This window comes from Ostrinia nubilalis, chromosome 22 (assembly GCF_963855985.1).
Source record: "Ostrinia nubilalis chromosome 22, ilOstNubi1.1, whole genome shotgun sequence".
Taxonomy (NCBI): domain Eukaryota; kingdom Metazoa; phylum Arthropoda; class Insecta; order Lepidoptera; family Crambidae; genus Ostrinia; species Ostrinia nubilalis.
The window spans coordinates 4500400-4525393 of NC_087109.1; the positions used below are offsets into that span (position 1 = coordinate 4500400).

General features: G+C 41.0%; 1 protein-coding gene across 1 annotated transcript in view; it reads left to right on the forward strand.

The window, feature by feature from the left end:
* The window catches only part of LOC135082872 (eyes absent homolog 2), a 57533-nt gene that overhangs the window by 29615 nt on the left and 2924 nt on the right, over positions 1-24994 (forward strand). Inside the window, exons 6-14 of the mRNA XM_063977636.1 lie at positions 12661-12765; positions 13216-13369; positions 13822-13975; positions 14777-14879; positions 15846-16017; positions 16575-16664; positions 18111-18319; positions 22458-22580; positions 24835-24956. Coding sequence (XP_063833706.1) covers positions 12661-12765; positions 13216-13369; positions 13822-13975; positions 14777-14879; positions 15846-16017; positions 16575-16664; positions 18111-18319; positions 22458-22580; positions 24835-24956 — 1232 coding nt within the window. The remainder of the gene's footprint in view (positions 1-12660; positions 12766-13215; positions 13370-13821; positions 13976-14776; positions 14880-15845; positions 16018-16574; positions 16665-18110; positions 18320-22457; positions 22581-24834; positions 24957-24994) is intronic.

The following is a 24994-nucleotide window of genomic DNA, read 5'->3' on the forward strand; positions in this document are numbered from 1 at the left end:
ATTCTGAAAATATGTTCTTCCGTAAAAATGTCTGTTTAATTCAAGCTTGAGCTTCACTCTAATTAGATAATAACAATTCTAATTAGATTAACTAATAAGTCAGGCATGTAAACGCAACCCAAAATACGCTTACATAACCTTGACGATTAACAATATTTTGTATTAATATTCATAAAATACCCATTAAAAGGTTCTTCAACCATTACAACGTAGATCACACACAACAGAAGCTTCTTGGTTTGATTAACATAAAGTTGCTATAAAAAAACTATAGTTTGATTCCATTAAAACTTGCCAAACTCAAGCCTAAGCTTCTATCATGGGTTAATGGTTCAATTTTATTCAATTTTTAATTTGATCAAGCTATGATTGTTTGAAATTATTGGATTTACGGTCGTTAATTAATTAAAACCGAATAAGTAGTGTGGCATTTGACATGCTAATTGATAAATTATTGTAATTATTTTATTTTTTCCTGCTTATCACCGTAGACAATCAAATTAATCATTAGTAGTAGTTTAAAAACTTAATTTTTAGACTTGTACAAAGGGGTATACTGTATTCAACTAAAATTATTATGCCTACGTCATCTAAAACTACTAAGGCATACATAATTGTTGTTAATCTCCCATAATAAATCTTCATCAAGAGTCGCTCGATCGTTGTTGACGACTTAATTTGTTGGGGTGAACGCTCCCTAGGATTTTGAGGAAGCCGCCTAACTATACTTGATTAGTATTAGTGGCCGATTACAATGTATTGCACAAGCATGGTACTAAAAAGGATATTAAATGCCTCATGCGCCAACTGTCCTAATTAATTGGCATGTGCAGAGTAAAAAATATCATTATTTTCAAAAGACCTGCCTTCCCAAAGGTGATCATTCATTTTTTTAAGAATTTAACTCCTCGTTTTATGCAAAATAATTATACTATGTTATTGATAAATGCTTGTTATGAATTCACCACAGTAGTCCAGTAGCGGCAGGGTTTGAACCAGCGTACCTACCTCGGATGTAGAGTCGACCAGTCGCTTATGCTTTTGTCATCTCATAATCAATGATCATTGCATTGACTCTAATTTATTTTTCTACAAATTACCTAATAAGGAAATCGAATAATTTATAAGTACCTACTCCTATTTCTGTACCCCCAGTGAAAAGGGATCTAAGTCGAAAATGGTGATTTTTGGGAAATCGCATTTGAAGTTAAAAAAAATCCTGCTTCGTCGCTATTAGAGATAACTGGGTGAAATATTTTTTAGGTGAAAGGTAATATTAGATATGATTAGGCAGTGTGCCAGTTTGGGAAATATAGTATGTGGTTTTTTCGTAATTAAATAAAAACCCAGTTATATCACCATGCACGACAACTTTACATTCGTGTAAAGTGATATAATGGGACATAAATCATTTTACACCACACTGAATTGACCACCCGCTAACAAGTGTAAAGTGATACATTTTACGCCATTTCTGTTGATATTTTTTTGTTTCTTCAATTTTAGAAAAAGTTGTAAAACAAACATAAGTAATTACACTATGAGGAATCATTATTTCAAGTTATTTAGGGTAAATAGTCCAAAAAAATTTACTTATATCAATGTACACCAATTTTGTGGTGAGAAAAAAAATGTCTAAACTGATCTAACTTACATAATAGCGATCTAAGTATCCTAATAATTTTGTGTAAAGTGATATAAGTGGCGACTGTAAAGGAATAAGGCTAGAATTTGAGACTGAATTCTAATTATTTACTCCTTAAATGTTTATTCTGATCTGAAACTACTATTTTATTAATTATTACACCATATACCATGAATGATATCGGCCTAAATCACATACATTATCTCCTATTTTAAAGTAAGTATAGCTGAAGCAATTGTGTAGTAAAGACCAGAAACAACAATGGTTTCACATCAACTAATTGGACAGGAGACAGAGAAAAGTTTGTTTTCTACAATTACCCTAATAAGAATCAAACCCTGGACCAGAGATGGTGATGTCAAGCTATATTGATTGCCTTTTGGCTACAGAATATAAAAGTAAAGTCATAAAATGCATTTGTTTTCAACAAAGAGGCTTTTAAAAAGCCCTTTAACACGTCCTAGTATTACTTGAACCCTACAATTATTTTGGGACATAAATGGGCCAGTGCTGAGAAGAAGCAGCGCAAGAAATTTAGCCACCCTTGTCAGCCTATTCTTAAATCATAAATAACTTGAAAATATCGAACTGCCTACGGCGGGAATCTTCTTAAATCAATAGAGACATGAATTAACAAGACATGTTATACTTGCGAGCTAAGCAGATAAAGTCCAGCAACACATGCCATTTACATAATTATTTACTTTATACATAGTATCCATTCATAAGGACTTTCGTAGTTAGTTTTTCAGGGCAATCGAATAAATTGCACTTAGCCTCTTGATTAGACCATTGTGCGCTATTTGTAGTTTATCTTCCTATTCCAACCGCTCCAGATATCCCCAGGTAGCAGCAGCCTATCTAGGTCGCTACAGGGTTCTGCAGCGACCCTGGTGATTGGAGAATTTGAGCCTGTTGATTGCTACGCTTGTGCACTCCTTGTGCACGTGCTGCGGTTTTTCTTCTGCCTCCATGCATCTTCTGCACAGTAGGCTGTCTGTAACAGCTATATTGTGTAGGTGTTTGTTTAACATACCTGTTATTACACTTAGGACCTTGCGGATGTTGTCCATGTTTAGTCTTATGAGGCTGCGGGAAAACTTTTTCGATATATCCACAACTGCATCTTTTGTTTGCCTGCATCTTTCACAATCTTTCCATTCTGTGTGGTGTTATTTTTCTATTTTGAAGCGCAGCCAGGTCTTGATCTGTGCTTATGGTATCGGCATTATAATTGTTCCGGACCAAATACCGTCGTGTACGATCCCCTTCTGGTCAGTTCATCTGCTGCGTCGTTGCTCAAGGAGTTACTGTGCCCTTTGATCCACTTCAGGAGTGCAAGGTAACGCCATTTGCGTCTGCGATGACTTAGGAGCGCGTCATGGCATTCCAATATAAGTATTATAATGTTCTTATAAATAACGCAACTTTTACTTTAAAAAAATAATTTATTCGAACCAAACTAAAAAAATAATTATTGCAAAAATAATCGAAAATAAATCGGAGGTAAATCGGGCAGAGCTTCTGGCTTGATGTTTCTTCTCCGGCGGCTGATGGGCAAATGGACGAGAGACGGTCGCTCCCGCCTTTATATACAGGTCGTGACGCGCAGCGCCGACAGCAGCGCCGCCAGGGGTCTCTTCAGTTCCAATACGGCCTCTCCTGACGGGGCAGCGTCCTCGCAGCCCTCACGAGCTTGCTGAAGAGGGACCAGCTCCCGCATCATCAGCAAGGTCTTCAACTTCAGTACTCTCATCGTAAACTGAAACAACCACACCAATTTTAGGACAGAAAGCTCATAACAGTCTGATGAATCGTTACTGAAAGTAAAACAAACTGACCATGTACCAAACAAATTCGATAATATCGCACACACATAGGGTTTACTCAGGCCTATTCCAGCGCAACCAGATACCTCAACCGTGTGTACATACAGGAGGGTTTACACCGGTCTCTAACTGGTCAGCCCGATACCTATGAACACTGAAGGATTTACACGGGTCTCTTCCTGCGCAACCGAATACCTTTTACTATGTGCACGCTACAGGAATTACATCGGTCTCTAACAGGTCAACACCAATACCTTCACACAAAACACAAAGGATTTACACAGGTCTCTAGTTAGTGTGGGCCCCCACTAACGCAACCTAGTACCTTCATTCTATACTCTCACACAGACGAGTATGGCAACAAAGTGCATGGTCACCCCAACCCCTTGTGCACAAGGTCTTACATGGGTCTGTTCCATTAGATCATCACATCTTAATAAACACAAACAGTTTGGTACATGTCTAAAGTTACTGGCAAACGCTGGGTTTCAACAAAAGAATAAACAATCTATAAACACAAAATGATTGTAACAAGCAGTACTAACTTTCAAAAAATCCAGCACAGGTGTCAGGCGTCCACTCGCCACGCCATAAAACCATATACCCAGCCGCTGCCTGGCTGGTCTTCCCAAAAGAACCAGTCAACAGTCTAAGTTCATATCTATCATTCGGCAAAACTGCTATGACTTTATATGGACCTCGCATGCCACAATCGAGTTTGCCGGTACTTTGCGAACTCTTTATCACATAAACAAGATCATTAATGTGGAACTTCTTAGGTTGACTCCTATTTTTATTTACGTATGCATCCTGCCTCTCTCTATTCTCGTTAATAAGCCTGTCAGCGCGTTGACGACGTAACTCTCGCATAGCCTGCCTATTTGGGTTGGTACCTTCACACGTGATGTCTCTAACAAGGGCGTTTATAGACGGAGTAGTATTATCTGAACCAACCAGCAAATTGAGAGCCGAACATTGCGTTGTTTTGTGTTTCGTTATATTCAAAACTAATTGTAATTTCCACAAAACTTTAGGCCATTCGTTTTTATTGTAATTAACTTCTAACCGAACCATATTCAAGACCGTACGACAATATCTCTCAACTTGGCCGTTTTCCTGGTGCATTTCAGGAGTGATAAAATGCACTTCTACACCAAATCCGGTTATCCAATCAAGAAATTCTCGGTTGTCAAACATTCGACTCCGATCGCAGACCAAGCGCTTAGGGGTACCGAATAAAGAGATGGTCTGAGTCATGACACGTTTAAGTTCAGAGCGGTCTTGTGTATATAGACCGTACAGTAGACAATACTTCGTGTATGCATCAACTATCAGAAGCACATACTTGTAGCCTTCGCACTCTGCTAACGGGCCAAGGACGTCGGCGTGTATAGTGTCAAACGGCGCCGGGGCCTTTCGCCAAGATGTGATAGGTTGTAGTGGTGCGCGAGGGACATGTTTATTAGGGTGGGTCACTCTAGTATGGAAAAAAATAAAAGTTGGTGAATCAAATTCTAATAGTAATATTATGTTGTAGTGTACTATAAAAAGTAGTTTTAGCTAAAAAACGGATATTTAAACATACATCTTCAGCCCGCGCATGCGCTTCAAAATTTTAGGTTTTTCAAAAAAACACGCATTACTAAATGGCATTGTTTTTTATTATAAATTACTTAAAATACTATTGAAACAATGCAAATATTTAGTGAAAGACATATATTAACGTTTAAAACAAAAAACTTAAACCAATACATATAATAGGTTATCAAAAAAAATATTTATTTTTGTACAAAAAATTCAGCTTACTATTATTTCGGCATAACTTTCCTAGAAGCAAGTTTTGCATGAATCATGCCATTCCTTGTTTTTTTTATCACATGCCGATATTGCAGCGTCTGTCACTATCCTTATACATAGTTCAATCGCCTGTGTGTGTCAAGGCAGCCTAATATACAACATCCTTTCGTCACCTTTTTTCTCTATTATCTGAATAAGTTCGTCATTCGTATGATTACTTAGAATAGGTGGATCAAAGTTGGTATCTTGCCAGTTTTTTAGATCAATGTAACATTTAGCATCAAAATTAAGTTTAGCACTTCAAAAGTACGTGGTAATTTTCCCGTTTGTAGGTGAAATACGCGTTTTTAGAATTTTTCTAGCTGCAAGATTCTCTTATATGCTTTCCGGAAAAGAAACACTAATATCAGTATTACTACTCGTTGATAACATTAATTCTTGTTCTGGCATTTTGGGTGAGTTGTTATCGTTCTTCAGACAGATATTTTGTTGAAGCTTGCTTTCGTACAAACTTTTTTTGTAAACTTTTTGTTCGATTGCGATCAATACGGCCGATTCTCATTTTTCTCTCACCCTGTTGATCATTCAAAAAGTTGTGTTCTTCTTTAGGGACTGTAATTTCTCTGGTACAATTGCACTGACTTATTAACTTGCATTTGCATGAACGAACAAATATCGATCAAAATTTTGCTTAGCTGCAAGAACTCATTTTTTTTCTCAGCTGACAGAATGATAAGCTTTCAGGAGCTGAATGACTCTTGTATGCGAGACTACAGTAATTGATGCCTTTTGCCATACTTCTTCAACTTTCTCGGTTACAATTTCTGCAATTTCGGAACACGGGTGCTCTTAGTTACTGCTATTTTAAAATTTTACCTGTAGTCTATTCCACTCGTAACATTTCATGACATCCTGGTGTGTTGGTAACTCGTTTTCTTTTATATCTTCTATAGTTACTAATATAGGGCACTTGTATGACTGTCTATTATCGGACATGATAGAAAAATGTAACTTCCAAAGCATAAAACAAAAGTTACACAATTTACAATTTCACATGATTTCAGAAGAAACTAGCCTGAATGTACTTACCTCAAAAAATTGTCTTTTAATAAACAACACGGTTTCTAACACAAGTAACGTGTATTTCAATGGATACTAATTAAAACACTAAACTATACCCAACTTCAAACGTGTAACTTAGGGTGTAAAAGTTGATACTGAAACTTTTTTTTTTTCAAAACTTCAATGACGTTGCGCGGGCTGTTCCACTTAAAATAATTCAATAATATTTTAAAGGGTTTATAATGATACCTAACTACAACATATTTTCGCTATTAGAAATCGATTACTCAAAAAAAAATTTTTTGACCCACCCTAATGTTTATGCGAGATGCAGACAACGCAATGTGTCACATACTTAGTGACAAACTGTCTCAAACCCGGGAACCAAAAGTGACAGAGAATCAACTCAATAGTTTTGTCTATCCCTAAGTGCTCATGTTCGTCATGAAAGACACGCAACAAGCTCAAACGGAACGCCTTTGGAACATAGCACAAATATCGCGTATCTTCGCCTAGCTTTTCATACTTGTAATACAACAGGTCGTTACGTTTAACATAACGCGAACTGTCTAACTCGCCATTGTTCAATTTTTCAAGCAACGTTAGGGTTTCCTCGTCACCTGCCTGAGCTACCTGTGCCCAATTTTGTGGCCTCTCGACTGCATCTATCACGTTAACCGGGTTTCTACTCAAATAGTCTACGTGAGACATTAAAACTCCTTTACGGTACTCTAAGGTGAAATTAAAATCCTGCATATAGATCCACCATCTAGCAACTCTGGGCTGGAGATCCTTTTTACGCTGTGTCATTTTTAATGCATTGCAATCAGTTATTATCTTAAAATCTTTTCCAATTAAATACTGACGAAAATGTTGTAGTGACCTGACAACAGCCAAGGTCTCCAGCTCATAGCTGTGATATTTAGATTCCGCGCCTACCGTCAATTTACTAAAATATGCAATAACTTTCTTTTGGCCGTCTTTTTGTTTTTGCAGTAGAATACCACCGTAACCAACTGAGCTAGCATCCGTGTGTAACTCGGTTTCCAACTCAGGGTCAAAAATAGCCAATACAGGCTCGTCAGTCAGTCGGGCTATAATTTCTTGACGGGCCTTTTCTTGCTCGTCACCCCAATGAAAATTTACACCCTTCTTAGTTAAGGCGGCTATACATGCCGTTTTAAACGCGTAATCTGGTATGTAGCGACGGAAATATCCAGCCAAGCCCAAAAACTGACGAACTTGTTTGACCGTCGATGGTCGCGGTGATTTTGCTAGTGCCTCGATTTTATGCTCGCTCGGTCGTACCTGACCTTGGCCAATAATCCTACCAAGATATTCCACTTCATTAGTGAGAAAAGTGCATTTCTTTAAATTTATCGAGAAACCCGCCTCCGTTAAGGTTTTTAACACGGAATCAAGTAAAGTAAGGTTTTCAGCGACTGTTTCAGACAACAATAACACATCATCTATATAAACCAGCACTTTTCCCGCTTCGATGAAGGGTTTTAACGTTTTTGAGATGGTTTTTTGATAAATAATCGGGGCATTAGCGAGTCCGTAAGGCATTTTACAATATTCGTAATGCCCTTCGGGCGTTACGAACGCGGTTTTGTGAATTGACTCCTCACTGACCTTTAATTGATGGAACCCGGCTACCATATCTAGCGCACTAAATACTTTAGCCTTACCTAGCCTATCGACATGATCGTTTATCAAAGGAAGAGGATGTCTAACTTTAACGGTTATTTGGTTAAGCGCTCTATAGTCAACTACCATCCTATCGGAACCATCCTTCTTTTTTACGAGGAGGACGGGACTGGCGTACGCTGAATTTGACTCCCTAATGACTCCCTTTTCAAGCAAATCGTTTACTATAGACCGGACGCGTAACTTCTCATCATGTGACATTTTATACGGACGATAATAAACAGGTATATCAGTGGTTAAGTCAATTTTCATCTCACTATCTTTGACAGTAGTAGTAGCCGTACCGCTTAAAAAATGGTTCGAATACTTCTCAAGAATAGAGGATAGATTTTGTTTATCCTCACCGGTCACAGGGGTATTGATATTTTCTAAAAAAGATCCCGTATCTATTTGCATGATATCTACCACATCGCTATGAACAATACGTTGAGAACCACCGGTCCTAATATAAGCAACACCTTTTCTGTTTAACACATCGGTACCGATAATCACAGGGACGTTTAAATGACAACTGTCCACAACATAAAAATCAACCTCTAACGTAATACCGTTCAATTCAATAGGCAAGGTGACAAAACTTTTTGTTGCTATTTCTGTGCCTCCTAAGCCTCGTAATAACTGATAAGTTGGTTTTAAATGGGCCGAAAAATGCTTAACTAGATCCGAGGACAGTAATGAAACGCAAGAACCGCTGTCAATTAAAACATCCACTGGTATGCCCGAAATTACCGCGGTAACAACATCACTATTTTTCGACGCACCCTCAATTTCGCGACAGAAATTAACACCGTTTTTATTTCTAGAGTTGGCCCTCTCCTTAGCAAAACACACACTCTCGGTATGACCTAATTTCTTGCAAAAATTACACTTTTCTACTTGCGGCGAAGAAGTCACAGTTGGAGTAGAAATATTATTGTCCGAATGTAACTTCGATTTCTTTGGGCAATCTATACTTTTATGACCAAAATTCTGACATTCGTAACATTTAACATTATATTTCGCATCAGGATATTGACGTTTCTGAGCAAAAGAACGTTGAGTTGAAAACTTGTTATTACGATTGGGCATGTGAGGGTAGGTTTTCTTAGGCGCAACATATTGAGAAGCAGTTGGCTTAACAAAGTTTGACAAGAACTCCACTATATTTTCAGGTGTTAATTTTGCGTTTGTAGCATGAGCCCGTATTTGTGGATCTGATATGCCACGAATTATAATAGCTGTTAACAATTCACTACTGAGGCCTTTAACTACACGTAACCGTAACAACGATCTGCGAGCATACTCTGCGTACGTGGAGAATTTGTCAGACTCTGTTCGCATTACATCATAAAGTATGTTCGCGACGTCGATATTACGTGGGCACAACGCTTTCAATTCTAATTTAAAATTGGACCAAGTACGCGTAGTGCTTGTCCACTGGCTGAGCCAGGTGCGAGATTCACCCTTTAAACAATGACCAACGCGAGCTAAACATTCCGTGTCGTCCCAACGATTCAAAACACGAGCTTTATCTACTTCGTTGCACCACGTATCGACATCATGAACACTAGGGTCAAAATCAGAGACAAAATATTGGTTTGATCTCACCGGGAAAGACGTCAGCGCTGCCAGTAGTCGCTCCGCAGCGTCCCTCGCGTCGCCCGACGACGAAGTACTCGGCTTTGATGCAGGCACGGCGGCGGGAACGCGCTCGCCCAAGGCTGGCTCCACCGGCAGCATCAAGTTCGTTGCTTCCAGGGACGGTTCTGATGTCACGGAAGACGCAGGATGTTGTGGCGTCGCGCTGGGCACCCGAACAATCGCTTGTTCGTGGCCCGCAGCGACAAGTCGGTGACCGGCATCGGCACGAGTACCCTCTTCCAAGGCCTCGAGCCGCTTCAAAATTGCCTCCATCGCAGTGCGGGTAGGAGACGGTGACTTCGTGCGGCGCTTTCCTTTTTGCTTGCTGCGCCGGCCGTTGTCCGACGGCATGATGAAACGCAACTCTGCCCGATTGTAAAATTAACAAACTACCCTACGCGGCAGAAAAAGTTTATAACACCAGATATGGCACCAGCGGCAGAAAGCCTTCGATCCCACTTCTGATCTTATAAATAACGCAACTTTTACTTTAAAAAAATAATTTATTCGAACCAAACTAAAAAAATAATTATTGCAAAAATAATCGAAAATAAATCGGAGGTAAATCGGGCAGAGCTTCTGGCTTGATGTTTCTTCTCCGGCGGCTGATGGGCAAATGGACGAGAGACGGTCGCTCCCGCCTTTATATACAGGTCGTGACGCGCAGCGCCGACAGCAGCGCCGCCAGGGGTCTCTTCAGTTCCAATAATGTAGTATATTAAGTTGCTTTGTATTGCTTGCACTATCTGAGATTATTTTTATATTCAGACCTCGGATGTCTATGGTTGCAATCGCCTGTGCTGCTCTGATTGCATTCTGCTTGGAAAATTGTATTGTGTGTATCTAGTGTTGTAGATATTCTTAGTATATTTAGGTAATTCGAGAAAACACCAGCTCCCGTACGTTTTTGGGTTTTGGAGCCGTCAGTGTATATCCTAACTTCATTGATTCCAGAGCAATCTTGCGTTTCCGCTGTAAGCTGGATATTATATCTCCAGTCGAAGATGTGAACACAGGGAATTCTGTCGATGGGTGCCTCGGTGAGAGGTATTTCTTTTATTAGGGTTTTGTGCAGGATCGTGGAATGTCCTGTCTCCTTGTTTTGCTTTTATATGCCGTTCTTACCTTTAAGTCTTGCGCTTCCTCCTGATTGAAGAGGTCTAAAGATCTAAGATTCAGAAGGTACTCAAGTGATGTCAATGGAGTGGTTCTCATACAACTAGTGCCCGCTATGCTTACTAGGCGTTGCAGGCTTTGGAGTTTTGATCTTGCTGTGGATAGTTGTGTTCTGTGCCACCACACAAGTGATCCATAATAATATGTGTAAGAGGGCCATACAATGAGTCTCTTGCACTGATGGAATGCTATACAGGCCATTTTTATTTTGTTCTCGACATGACTCGCCCAGTTCAATTTGTTGTCAAAGGTGATGAGTTTTGTTTATAAAGATTTCTGGTAGTTGGAGCTCTTGTAAATTCGATAATGCACTTATTAAGTACTTTTATTGACAACGTTAGGCACTATGAATTCAATTATATGTTTTACTAGTAGATTTATTTAAACTATTAACTAAAGTTGTTTGATTTATAAACTACGACATTATTTTTTCCTTTAATCTGACGTTTGGGCTAAATTGTATCATTTTACACCAAATAATTAACCAAATTATTAGTTGCGATTTTCAAATGTTTTTGATCTAAGTAACTTATAACATTTTACACGTCATCTTATATTGTTAATCACAAATTCAATCTGAACAACTTCAATCGTGTAAAAAGTAGTAACACGAGTCATACCTCTTGACACAATAAAAAAGTGAAAGAAGCCCCCGGTACACTTTGTTAAAAGTAGACGTGTATCAATATACACGAAAGAAAAGTTCACAAAGCCTTACTTGTATCATTTGGCACAAAATTATTTTCTTTTCTATACGTCGTAGAAACATACCGATTAGATACAAAAATAGCAAATTTTTCAGAGATTCACATTATGTTATAAAGTCAATTTTGATCTAAGTCGAGTTAGATCCCTTTTCACTGGGGGTACAGATTTAATACGTGTTTCATAAAGGTTAAAAAGATCTCTTGATTATAATGTAGTATGACGTTTCGTCAATAATAGTTTTAGGATTTTAATGAGTGAATTGCATCATTTACGAATGCCCTGTTAGTGCAGTGTCGTAGATGTCATCGTCTTAATTCCAGCGATACCTCAACGCGAGGTTTACAGCCATCAACGCAATTGATGGCTCATTCAAATTTACTGACCATAAAGTCAATTTCATGGCTTATGAATTAACTTATGTCCAACGAGACTAGTTGTAACAGCCGATATTGTCTGTTGTAATTAATAAGGCAAAGTGAAATCTTCATTTTGTAAGTGACATCTAATTAGATGTAGTACTTAGTCCGTTTCATAATAATTAACACTTACTGGCAATACTGGCCAATAAAATTCTCCAAGGGTTTTTTATTTACAATTTACAATACATACAGCAATACTTTATTAATTTTCTAATTTTTTGCCATGATTTCTAGCTTAATATTATTGTTTAATGAGGAATAAAGTCTGATAAAGTAATTTACTATAGTTTATTTTTTACTTTAATTAATTAATAAACTTTATAAAAGTTCTGATACGCTCTGACTGTGGCCTGTGACATTGTTTCATGCGCATAAAAGATGCAACCTTTATTATAGCTGATGACATAAGTTAGTCTAATGAGTGTTATTGGAAGAATGCTCCGTCAATTATCTCTAACAATCAATCAACCAATCAAAAAACAAATTAATGCTCAACGTGGTGATGCACATAACAATTTGGTAGTGCTCATAAAATATTATTTTAGTAACATGAAATTAAAGATTATTTATTTTTTATGAAGTCAAAAAGATTGATAATTTAGGATAAGGATTGGAAATTGAACTGTAGATATCACCGAAAACAGTGCTTCACAGTTTTTTTAGATGTTTTTTATATCAAATTATTTTTTTACAGTATGCAGCAGTATGGAGGAGGAGGCGCTGCGTCGTCGTACGTCGGCTCAACGTTGTACAACCAGCCTTACGCTGCGTACCCATCACCGCACAATACGAACAATAGGTAAGATTACTGGCAAACATCATGGCAAAGGTATCATCGTTACAGTAACTAATTTGGGCTGGTCATTTTTCCTCTGCAGTAAGCTGCGTGGTATCAACTTACTCAAGAAGCTTTCTTGTTCAGAAACCGGCGATTTTTACACTAGTGCTTAAGGATCATAATTAACCTCTTTTACAAAACTAAACATTGCCTCTGCGCTTGCTCTTTAACTTTCACTCTTTTGGTGATTACATGATACAAAGTATTATCTAGAACCTGAATTTATTCTAGGTAGTGCTCTGTCACAAATAATTCTAATTAAGTACTTATTCTTATTAAAATGACAAAACTACTTACGATCTGGAAGAAATCGCTTCCTAGCCTTAATACCGCCTAAATTCTGCAGTTTCGATTTGATATTTATTTTATGTGTCTGTTTTGTGTGTAAGAATATTCATTCATATCCATCAGGTCATCATGTAAAGCGGCGCCGACGTACCTCAGCGCGTACGGCGTGAGCGGCGTCAGCAGCGTGCCCAGCAGTGGGTTCAGTGCACAGCCGTCGCCGTACGCGTATTCCTCGTACAACGGTGGACTGTCGCAGACCTTCCCCACGGCGCAGCAGGTTTGTGGGGATACGACTCAATTTCATCATCTTCGTCATCATGTCAGCTGCAGAACTTTCACAGCTGAACATAGGTCCCACCCAATGATTCCCAGATTAGCTAGTTGGAAATGACTCGCATCCAGCACCTTTCTGAAACCTTTAACTAATCAGACCCCCCTTATTTTGTAATTATGTAGTTACCTCGCTACTTGAAGTGATTTCTAAATTAACTTGTCTAAGGGGGCTGATTACTACTCGCATCATTTGAATTTGGTCAGAAAAAACAGTAACTCAGTTGGAACTCAATTGCACCAACTTACATTAACCGCAACGATAACAATGATCGCTGTTTTTGTGTGATGTTTGACAGCTTTTTGACGTTTTTTAAAGTTAAAGTAAGATGGTGCAACTCAGCGTAAGCCTTTTTAGTCTAATCTTCACTAAAGAAACACATAAAACGTTGTTCTCAGGACTACAGTAGTTATGCGGCCGGCTATGCGGAGCACAACGTAGCTCAATACGGCGGGTACTATGCTACGCCCAGTTACTCACCCTACGTCAGCTCGCCTAGCAGCAGCGGCAGCGCTGGTCACACCTCCTACCACTTAGGAGGTGCCTTATCAGGTAAAAATTAAGAAGTTAACTTAATTTAATTAATTTCAAGCTGCGTTATCGTAACTCTACTAAAGAGCGTAAAAATGACGACAGTTCTAAATACAAAATTAGAATTAGAATTTTATTACAATTAATAACAACTATTCGTAAAAAGTTGATAATGTGCATTTTAGGGTTAGCCATCTCTTTTACTATTTAACAAAGAATAATTTTATGTGAACGCATCCAATCTTTTATACCCAATGCTGCCAACCAACAGAAACTGTACGTCAGATCGTCAAATTGTCATTTTGACAGTGACATTTTGTGATATTGTTGTTGTCGGAAGAGCTTAGCTTTGTTCAAATATTTTTTATACACGTATTTTAGTATTAATCCCGTGATAAAGTGTTCAACACATTAAAATAATTGATGTTTCACTCATAGACTGATATTCCCACATTCCGCATTAAGAATTTTTGAAGTTATTTACAACCTCATAATGGATAAAGAAAACGATGGTTCCTATTACAATAAACGAAGGAAATTAGATGATAGTGATGGAGAACAGCAATATAATAACCCCAATGACGATTCCGACTACTGGCCTGACTCTGATAGTGGTAATAATAAGATTAAACTAATGATAAAGTTTTTATAGAGAAGCTGAGTGTTAATTTAGTTCCCTCTCCAGACAAAAAACCATGAAATCTTCATTGCATTATCTAAAATCATTCCATAACACAAGCAAAGTTTTATGACACCCGAAAACTCCTAATTTTTTTATGTATTTATCTTAAAGTTTTAAAAATGGTGCATTTTTTGTTATAGATTCTCCGTCATCCATGTTACCTTCTATAAACGACACAAGCCCCCTATCGCCAATTAAAAGTGAAATACACGCAGCAAGTCGGAGATGTAGAGAAAATTCTGGGTGAGTTATTACTTGGGTAAACTGGGTATAATATGAGTGCTAATGCATTATCAGGGGTATACTTCAATTTCATTGCATTTCTCAATCATTAGACAATATTCTACTCTTTTAAATTGATAATAATTCATAGCTTATATCCTATGAAGAAGTAAATGATGACTATTCAATTATTCTTGAATTTGAAAGAAAGACAGAGAAGTAGATTTTGGTTTCATTTATGACTTTAATCCCTATTCACTGTATTCTATTATTACTAACTAGCGGCCGCCCGCGACTTCGTACGCGTGGATCCCGTTTTACCCCCTTCATCTATCTTACGCGGTTTAGATTTTTTCATACAAATGTTTTTTCCCGCTAACTCCCGTTCCCGTAGGAATTTTGCAATATCCTGTTCTAACTAAGCTTTAAGTGTACTAAGGTACCTGCATGCCAAATTTCAAGCGTCTAACTTAAGCGGTTTAGATTTTTCATACAAAATTATTTTCCTGCTAATTCCCATTCCTGTGGGAATTTCGGGAATTCCTTTTGTAACTAAGCTTTAAGTTTACTAAGGTACCTACATGCCAAATTTCAAGCGGCTTACTTAAGTGGTTTAGATTTTTCATACAAAAGGATTTTCCCGCTAATTCCTATTCCCGTGGGAATTCCTAAGTATACTATAACCTGCCCAGGAGTATGAAGGATAATTGTACCAAGTTTCGTTAAAATCCGTCAAGTAGTTTTTGTTTCTATAAGGAACATACAGACGGACAGACAGACAGACAGACAAAAATTTTACTGATTGCATTTTTGGCATCAGTATCGATCACTAATCACCCCCTGATAGTTATTTTGAAAATATATTTCATGTACAGAATTGACCTCTACAGATTTATTATAAGTATAGATATCCATCACTGGGCAGTTTTCATAAGTAATTTTAAAAGGCAAAAAATAGTAATTAAAAATACCTTATAAACATTACAGAGAGAGCACAGCAAGCAGGTCCCGAGGTAGAGGCAGACGGAACACCTCCTCGTCGCCTGCCCAGCACGTGCCCGAGCCCGCTACGGACAGAGTGTTCATCTGGGATCTAGACGAGACGATTATTATCTTCCACTCGCTGCTCACGGGCACTTACGCTACTAAGTACAATAAGGTAATAATAATATGTGTGTTACATACTATTTAGATTGAAATTGCATTGAAGAAAAACTAAAATACAAAAAAAATGAAAGTATACAAATAAGTCGATTTTTATCTAAGAGGCCATCATCTTATGCTGTGTACCACCATCCAAGAAACACATAAATGCATTTTCCAACCAACCATGCTAGAATCCGTTTAGTACTACGTCCATGACCAACCATGGTAGAATCCGTTTAGTACTGCATCCATGACCAACCATGGTGAAATCCATTTAGTTTTAGCGACACATACTATTTTTGATTTCTTGAGAAATTACGTAAAAAAATACTTTTTTAATACGACGTCCGGATAGTACGACGATATAATATTATCGGTCCCTTGAGCGTTGTTATAATCGAATTCTACTGTAGTAGAAAGAGGAATGAGATAGCAAAAGATGGTATCACCTCAGATCCAATTTGAAAGTGAACTTGACTAATGTCTAAACAGCAAAAAAAGTGATTCTTTTTGTGAAGCAGTATTGGCATAAATGTGGATTTTGTATTCATTTGATTAATTTTGTTGCAGGATACACAACAAATAGTTCAATTAGGTTTCAGAATGGAAGAAATGATATTCAGTTTGGCTGACACGCATTTCTTCTTCAATGATGTTGAGGTGAGTTTATCTCTGTACACAACTTATGATATTCTGTTAAAGTAATAGTAATAATTCTCTTCAGTCTCATTGGCATCCATAATCTCTATAAATAGCACTGCGGAACAAAAAAAATAAAAAAATCTGCGGCATCTATTTTGTTAATGGATTTTGTAAACACTTGTATTAGACATAAATGGTGTGTATTTACTTTCTTTGGATTGACTCTGGTTCTTGAGATAAACGAGACGCAAGAAATCAATGAAAAAAATTAAACGACCCTCCCTTAGCGTATATTAATTTGATTATACCCACAAAGTTTTATTTTCTACTCATGTATTAGTGTAGTTGTAGTTACAACAATTTAGTAATCAGCTACTAGACCTTGAAATTATCAGTTTGTGTTTTTTAAATTAATTTTTAAAGAGCTTTTTGTCTCAAAAAATATGAATTCATTATGGAAACCTTGCGTTTACAACCCCAACAGTTTTTGTTAATATTTGGCTTCTAAACTTACAAAAGCAAAGAAATAAGAGCACGGAGGTAGTGATAAAAACCTACCAAGCATACTTTGGTATAAAACTTCCATAAAAGAATAAATATTGGAGGTCCAATATCGTCTGCAAGCCTTGTGTAGACTCTTTGCCATACTGGAGTTAAGCTAGACGTAAAGGACTTCAATTTGGAAGGCCAAAGATATGAACTGAGCTTTCTAATCACTAAAATGATCAAAAGTCAGCCAAATTAAAGTCCTTTACGTCCTGAAACGTCCGTTTGAATACGGAAAAAATAAATTCGATTGACCGCAAATCCGTACTCTTATATTTTATAAACCACATAACAAAAATTGAATCTGAAGCATGGCTAAGCTTTGTTTTAGTAGTCAAACAATATTTGGGGAGTCATAGAGCACCAGATTTTTCAGAATTGGTTGATAAATTGTTTTAAAAATTTTACACATAAGGAGCTAATTTGAGTATTAAATTATTTTCTTTACAATAACCATTTGGACAGGTTCTCCCATAATCTGGGTGATTACAGTGAGGAATAAGCAGAACGGTTCTACCGGAACATCAGGACAGTGGAAGAATGATATTCACGGTCAATGGGACCATCCAATTAGTACATATTTTTGTAGTTAAATAATTTGATTAATCTAGAACCTAGATAGAAATGCTGAAAATACTCGAATTATTGTAATGCCCGGTCTGTGAACACGTAGAATTTTGTCCAATGACCCCAAGCTACCCATCCTTATCGCTCGCGCGTAATTATATTGCTGTCGCGACTGTGCGATGCGCGCCCGCAGTGAGTGTGCGAGCGCGACGAGCGATAAGGATAGGTAGCTTGGGCTCATTGGACAAAATTCTACGTGCTCACAGACCAGACTATAGTTGTGTCAAACTTACAGTACGTAAATACATTAATTTAGGTTAATAAATAAATAACAACCAACCTCATCTCCAGGACTGCGACCAGGAGCACATAGACGCGGTAGCAGCGGACGACAACGGGCAAGACCTATCAGCTTACAACTTCGCCTCCGACGGCTTCCACGCGGGCGCGGCGGGGGCGGGGCTTTGTGCTCCAGGGGTACGGGGGGGCGTCGACTGGATGAGGAAGCTGGCCTTCCGGTACAGGAAGATTAAGGACACCTACAACAATTACAGGAATAGGTGAGTGTATAATTAATTACCCCAGGTGGGGTAAAAATTAGCCCAGGTGGGGTATAAATTACCCCAGGTGGGGTAGACAAATAACCCCCAGGTGGGGTATAAATTACCCCCAGGTAGGGTAGATAAATACCCCCCAGGTGGGGTATAAATTACCCCAGGTGGGGTAGATAATTACCTCCCAGGTGGGGTAAAAATTACCCCAGAAGGGGTAGATAATTACTCCCCAGATGGGTTACATAATTACCCCAGGTGGGGTATTTGGAGACCTCATGTGGAGTATCTAGTGACCCAGGTGGAGTATCTAGCTAGAGTCACGGGGTATCTAGAATCCCCGGGTGGGGTCTCTAGAATCCCCGTATGGGGGTATCTAGTGACCCCACTGACTCGGGTGACCCAGGTAGAGTATGTATCCCCGAGTGGGGTGTTATCTAGTGACCCCATTGACACGAGTGGAGTATCGACTGACCTCAGGATAAGTCTCTTTAAATACCCTCGGAGAAGTCTCATAGTCACCCCAGTGACCTAGCTGGGTTGTAAAATATGAAGGGTGTCCAGTAACCTCGGATAGTATATCACAACGGCCGCTCGCTATCCGCTTACAACTTCGCCTCGGACGGCTTCCACGCGGGCGCGGCGGGGGCGGGGCTTTGCGCTCCAGGGGTACGGGGGGGAGTCGACTGGATGAGGAAGCTGGCCTTCCGGTACAGGAAGATCAAGGACACCTATAATAATTATAGGAATAGGTGAGAGGATATACATAAGAATTACCTTAAGTGAGAGAAATAATTACCCCACGTGGGGTAAATAGTTACCCCAGAAGGGGTAAATAGTTACCTACCCCAGATGGGGTACCTAGATAATTACCCCCCAGGTGGGGTATAAATTACCCCCAGGTGGGGTAGATATATACACCCCAGGTGGGGTATAAATTACCCCAGATGGGGTAGATAACTACCCCCCCCCCCAGATGGGGTACATAATTACCCCCCACCCAGATGGGGTAGAAAATTATCCTCCAGATGGGGTAGATAATTACCCCCCAAGGTGGGATATTCAGAGACCCCAGGAAAGGTGTCTAGTGACCCCAGGAAGGGTATCTAGTGACCTCAGCTAAAGTCTAAGGCTCAGGGTGTGGCATCTAGTGACCCCGGATGGGGCATCCAGTGAACCCTAGATGACCCCATCTGATACCCATCAGTACCCTAGGTGAGGTATCTAGTGACCCCATGTGACCATCTAGTGACCACGGTTAGGGTCTTTAATGACTCCAGGTAGAGTATTAGTGACCCAGGTGACGTTTCCAGTAGCTATAATAACCAGCGGCCGCTCGCTATCCGCTTACAACTTCGCCTCGGACGGCTTCCACGCGGGCGCGGCGGGGGCGGGGCTTTGCGCTCCAGGGGTACGAGGCGGCGTTGACTGGATGAGGAAGCTGGCCTTCCGGTACAGGAAGATTAAGGACACCTACAATAATTATAGGAATAGGTGAGAAATTGACCTTTTTTTTGCTGCTCCAAATTACTCCAGATGGAGTATAAATTACCCCAAGTGGGGTGAATAATTACCCTCCAGGTGGGGTAGATAATTACCCCATGTGGGGTAAATAATTACCCCAGATGGGGTAAATAATTACCCCCCAGGTGGCGTATAAATTACCCCATGTGGTGTATACTCCAGATCGGGTAAATAATTACCCCCCCAGGTGGGGTAAATAATTACCCCCCACCTAGGGTAAATAATTACCCCCAGGTGGGGTAGATAATTACCCCCAGGTGGGGTAAATAATTACTCCAGATGGGGTTGATAATTACCCCAGATGGAGGTGGATAATTACCCCAAGTGAGGGTAAATGATTACCCCCCAGGTACGGTAGATATTTTCCCCCCAGGCGAGGTGGGGTATTTGGAGAGCTCATGTGGGGTATCTAGTCACCAGGTGGGGTATCTAGAACCCTGAGTGAGGTATCCTATCCAGTAACCCTATTGACACGGGTGAAGTATCCAATGACCCTAGAAGAAGTCTCCTGTAACGTGAAGGGTGTCTAGTGACCCCGGGTAGTATATCACAACGGCCGCTCGCTATCCGCTTACAACTTCGCCTCGGACGGCTTCCACGCGGGCGCGGCGGGGGCGGGGCTTTGCGCTCCAGGGGTACGGGGGGGAGTCGACTGGATGAGGAAGCTGGCCTTCCGGTACAGGAAGATCAAGGACACCTATAATAATTATAGGAATAGGTGAGAGGATATACATAAGAATTACCTTAAGTGAGAGAAATAATTACCCCACGTGGGGTAAATAGTTACCCCAGAAGGGGTAAATAGTTACCTACCCCAGATGGGGTACCTAGATAATTACCCCCCAGGTGGGGTATAAATTACCCCCAGGTGGGGTAGATAAATACACCCCAGGTGGGGTATAAATTACCCCCAGATGGGGTAGATAATTACCCCCAGGTGGGGTAGATAACTACCCCCCATGTGGGGAAGATAACTACCCCCCAGGTGGGATATAAACTACCCCAAGTGAGGTATTTTGGGAGCCCAAGTGGGGCATAAATTACCCCAGGTGAAGTATCTAGTGACCGAGGTGGGGTATCTAGCCAGAGTCACCGAGTGGGGTATCTAGAATCCCCGAGTGGGGTATCCTATCTAGTGACCCTATTGACACGCGTGGAGTATCCAATGACCCTAGAAGAAGTCTCCTAGTCACCCCAGTAACCTGGCTGTAATGTGAAGGGTGTCTAGTGACCCCGGGCAGTATATCACAACGGGCAAGACTTATCAGCTTAAAACTTCGCCTCGGACGGCTTCCACGCGGGCGCGGCGGGGGCGGGGCTTTGCGCTCCAGGGGTACGGGGGGGAGTGGACTGGATGAGGAAGCTGGCCTTCCGGTACAGGAAGATTAAGGACACCTACAACAATTACAGGAATAGGTGAGAAATTGACCATTTTTTGTGTGGGGTGAAAATTACCCCAGGTGGGGTAGAAAATTACCCCCCAAGTGAGGTAAATAATTACCCCCCAGATGGGGTAGATAATTACTTTAGATGGGGTAGATAATTACTTTAGATGGGGTAGATAATTACCCCCCAAATGGGGTAAATAATTACCCCAGGTAGGGTAGATGATTACTCCAGATGGGGTAAATAATTACGCCAAGAGGGGTAAATAATAACCCTCAGGTGGGGTAGATAATTACCCCCAAGGTGGGATATTCAGAGACCCCAGGAAAGGTGTCTAGTGACCCCAGGAAGGGTATCTAGTGACCTCAGCTAAAGTCTAAGGCTCAGAGTGTGGCATCTAGTGACTCCGGATTGGGCATCTAGTGAACCCTATATGACCTCATCTGATACCCATCAGTACTCTAGGTTAGGTATCCAGTGACCCCATGTGACCATCTAGTGACCCCATGTGACCATCTAGTGGTCTTTAGTGACTCCAGGTATAGTATTAGTGACCCAGGTGAGGTTTCCAGTAGCTATAATAACCAACGGCCGCTCGTTATCAGCTTACAACTTCGCCTCGGAGGCTTCCACGCGGGCGCGGCGGGGGCGGGGCTTTGCGCTCCAGGGGTACGAGGCGGCGTTGACTGGATGAGGAAGCTGGCCTTCCGGTACAGGAAGATCAAGGACACCTATAATAACTATAGGAACAGGTAAGCATTTTTATATAATTAACCCCCAGGTGGGGTAGATAATTACCCCCCAGATGGGGTAGAAAATTACCCCCCAGGTGGGGGTTTATTACCCCAGGTGGAGTATCTAATGACCTAGGTGGGGTATCTAGCTAGAGTCACCAGGTGGGGTATCTAAAATCCCCGAATGGGGTATCTAGTGACCCCATAAGGGCCTAGGCGGAATATCTAGTGACCTAACTGACCAGGTTGGGATATCTAATGACCCAACAGACCCGGGTGGGGTATCTAATGACCCCACTGACCCGGGCGGGGTATCTAGTGACCCGGTGGAGTATCTAGTGACATCCGAGACGATAGCACATCAAGGTTAGCACTGCGGCACCTTATTTCGTTATGATTAGTGCTATTTTGAAACGGAAAAAATGTCTGACGCTGCCGCGCTGTCATTTATTAATGACATCAAAGATCTAATAAATAAACTAATAATGAAATCATTGTTCCAGTGTGGGCGGCCTCCTCGGACCAACGAAGAGAGAGCAATGGCTACAACTCCGAGCGGAACTAGAACAAGCAACCGACAACTGGCTGACGCTGGCCTGCAAGTGCCTGAATATGATCAACTCCAGGTGAGAACCGTGGCTTTGTTCGTTCGTTGCAGATGACGTCCACAGCTGGACAAAATGGCCCCAAAGATCTCCACAACCAAGGATACATACAACAATTACAGGAACAAGTAAGCATGTCCTTTTTTGGGTATATAATTACCCCAGATGGACAATTACCCCAGGTGGGGTAGATAATAACCCCCAGGTGGGGTAGATAAATACCCCCCAGGTGGGGTAGATATGGACACACCGACGCTAGCCTGCAAGTGCCTCAATATGATCAACTCCAGGTGAGAACCGTGGCTTTGTTCGTTCGTTGCAGATGACGTCCACAGCTGGACAAAATGGCCCCAAAGATCTCCACAACCAAGGATACGTACAACAATTACAGGAACAGGTGAGCATGTCCTTTTTTGGGTATATAATTACCCCAGATGGGGTAAACAATTACCCCAGGTGGGGTAGATAATTACCCCCAGGTGGGATAGACAATTACCCCCAGGTGGGGTAGATAATTATCCCCCCAGATGGGGTAGATAATTACCCCCAGATGGGGTAGATAATTACCCCCAGATGGGGTAAATAATTACCCCAGGTAGGGTAGATAATTACCCCAGATGGGGTAAACAATTTCCCCAGGTGGGGTAGATAATTACCCCCAGGTGGGGTAGATAATTACCCCCCAGGTGGGGTAGATAATTACCCCCCAGGTGGGGTAGATAATTACCCCCCAGGTGGGATAGATAATTACCCCCGGGTGGGGTAGATATTACCCCCCAGGTGGGATAGATAAATACCCCCAGGTGGGGTAGATAAATACCCCCCAGGTGGGGTAGATAAATACCCCCCAGGTGGGGTAGATATGGACACACCGACGCTAGCCTGCAAGTGCCTCAATATGATCAACTCCAGGTGAGAACCGTGGCTTTGTTCGTTCGTTGCAGATGACGTCCACAGCTGGACAAAATGGCCCCAAAGATCTCCACAACCAAGGATACATACAACAATTACAGGAACAGGTGAGCAATGTCCTTTTTTGGGTATATAATTACCCCAGATGGGGTAAACAAGTACCCCAGGTGGGGTAGATAATTACCCCCCAGGTGGGGTAGATAATTACCCCCAGGTGGGGTAGATAAATACCCCCCAGGTGGGGTAGATAAATACCCCCAGGTGGGGTAGATAATTACCCCCAGGTGGGGTAGATAAATACCCCCCAGGTGGGGTAGATAAATACCCCCAGGTGGGGTAGATAATTACCCCCAGGTGGGGTAGATAAATACCCCCCAGGTGGGGTAGATATGGACACACCGACGCTAGCCTGCAAGTGCCTCAATATGATCAACTCCAGGTGAGAACCGTGGCTTTGTTGGTTCGTTGCAGATGACGTCCACAGCTGGACAATGGCCCCAAAGATCTCCACAACCAAGGATACATACAACAATTACAGGAACAGGTGAGCATGTCCTTTTTTGGGTATATAATTACCCCAGATGGGGTAAACAATTACCCCAGGTGGGGTAGATAATTACCCCCAGGTGGGGTAGATAATTACCCCCCCCCCCAGATGGGGTAGATAATTACCCCCAGATGGGGTAGATAAATACCCCCAGATGGGGTAGATAAATACCCCCCAGGTGGGGTAGATATGGACACACCGACGCTAGCCTGCAAGTGCCTCAATATGATCAACTCCAGGTAAGAACTAGCTTTGTTCGTTCGTTGCAGATGACGTCCACAGCTGGAAAATGGCCCAAAGATAGCAAAATGACGTCCACTGCTGGACAAAGACTTCCCCCAAGGATTTCCACAACGACGGGTCCTGCGCTGCCCGCATCCAGGTTCTTCCCGCGACCTTCACTAGATCGTCGGTCCACATAGTGGGGTCCTGACCACACTAAGCGTACGTAGCTTTGTTTGCGTGACTAATCTATACTAATATTACAAAGAGGTAAAGTGTGTGTTTGTATATTTGTTAAATTGTAAGGGGTAATCTCGGGATCTACTGAACCAATTTTAAACATTCTTTCACCAATAGAAAGCCACATTATTGCTGAGTGTCATAGGTTACATAAAAACTGAAAAATTCCACGCGGTCGAAGCCGCGGGCGGAAAGCTAGTAAAAAATAAAAATGTGTTAAAAAACTTGCCACTTAATGATTAAATTGAGCACAACGGATCCAAACATGACATTTATTCTGTAATACATAAGTATTTACAGAAGTTAGCGAAGGTTTAACATGTTTTTCTTATTGATGATTCAATATAATTACAGGGAGAACTGCGTGAACGTGCTAGTGACGACGACGCAGCTGGTCCCAGCGCTGGCAAAAGTGCTGCTGTTTGGATTAGGAGGCGTCTTCCCCATAGAGAACATCTACTCCGCCACCAAGACAGGTCAGTTCACACCCATTTACAATGGAGTCAGATAATAC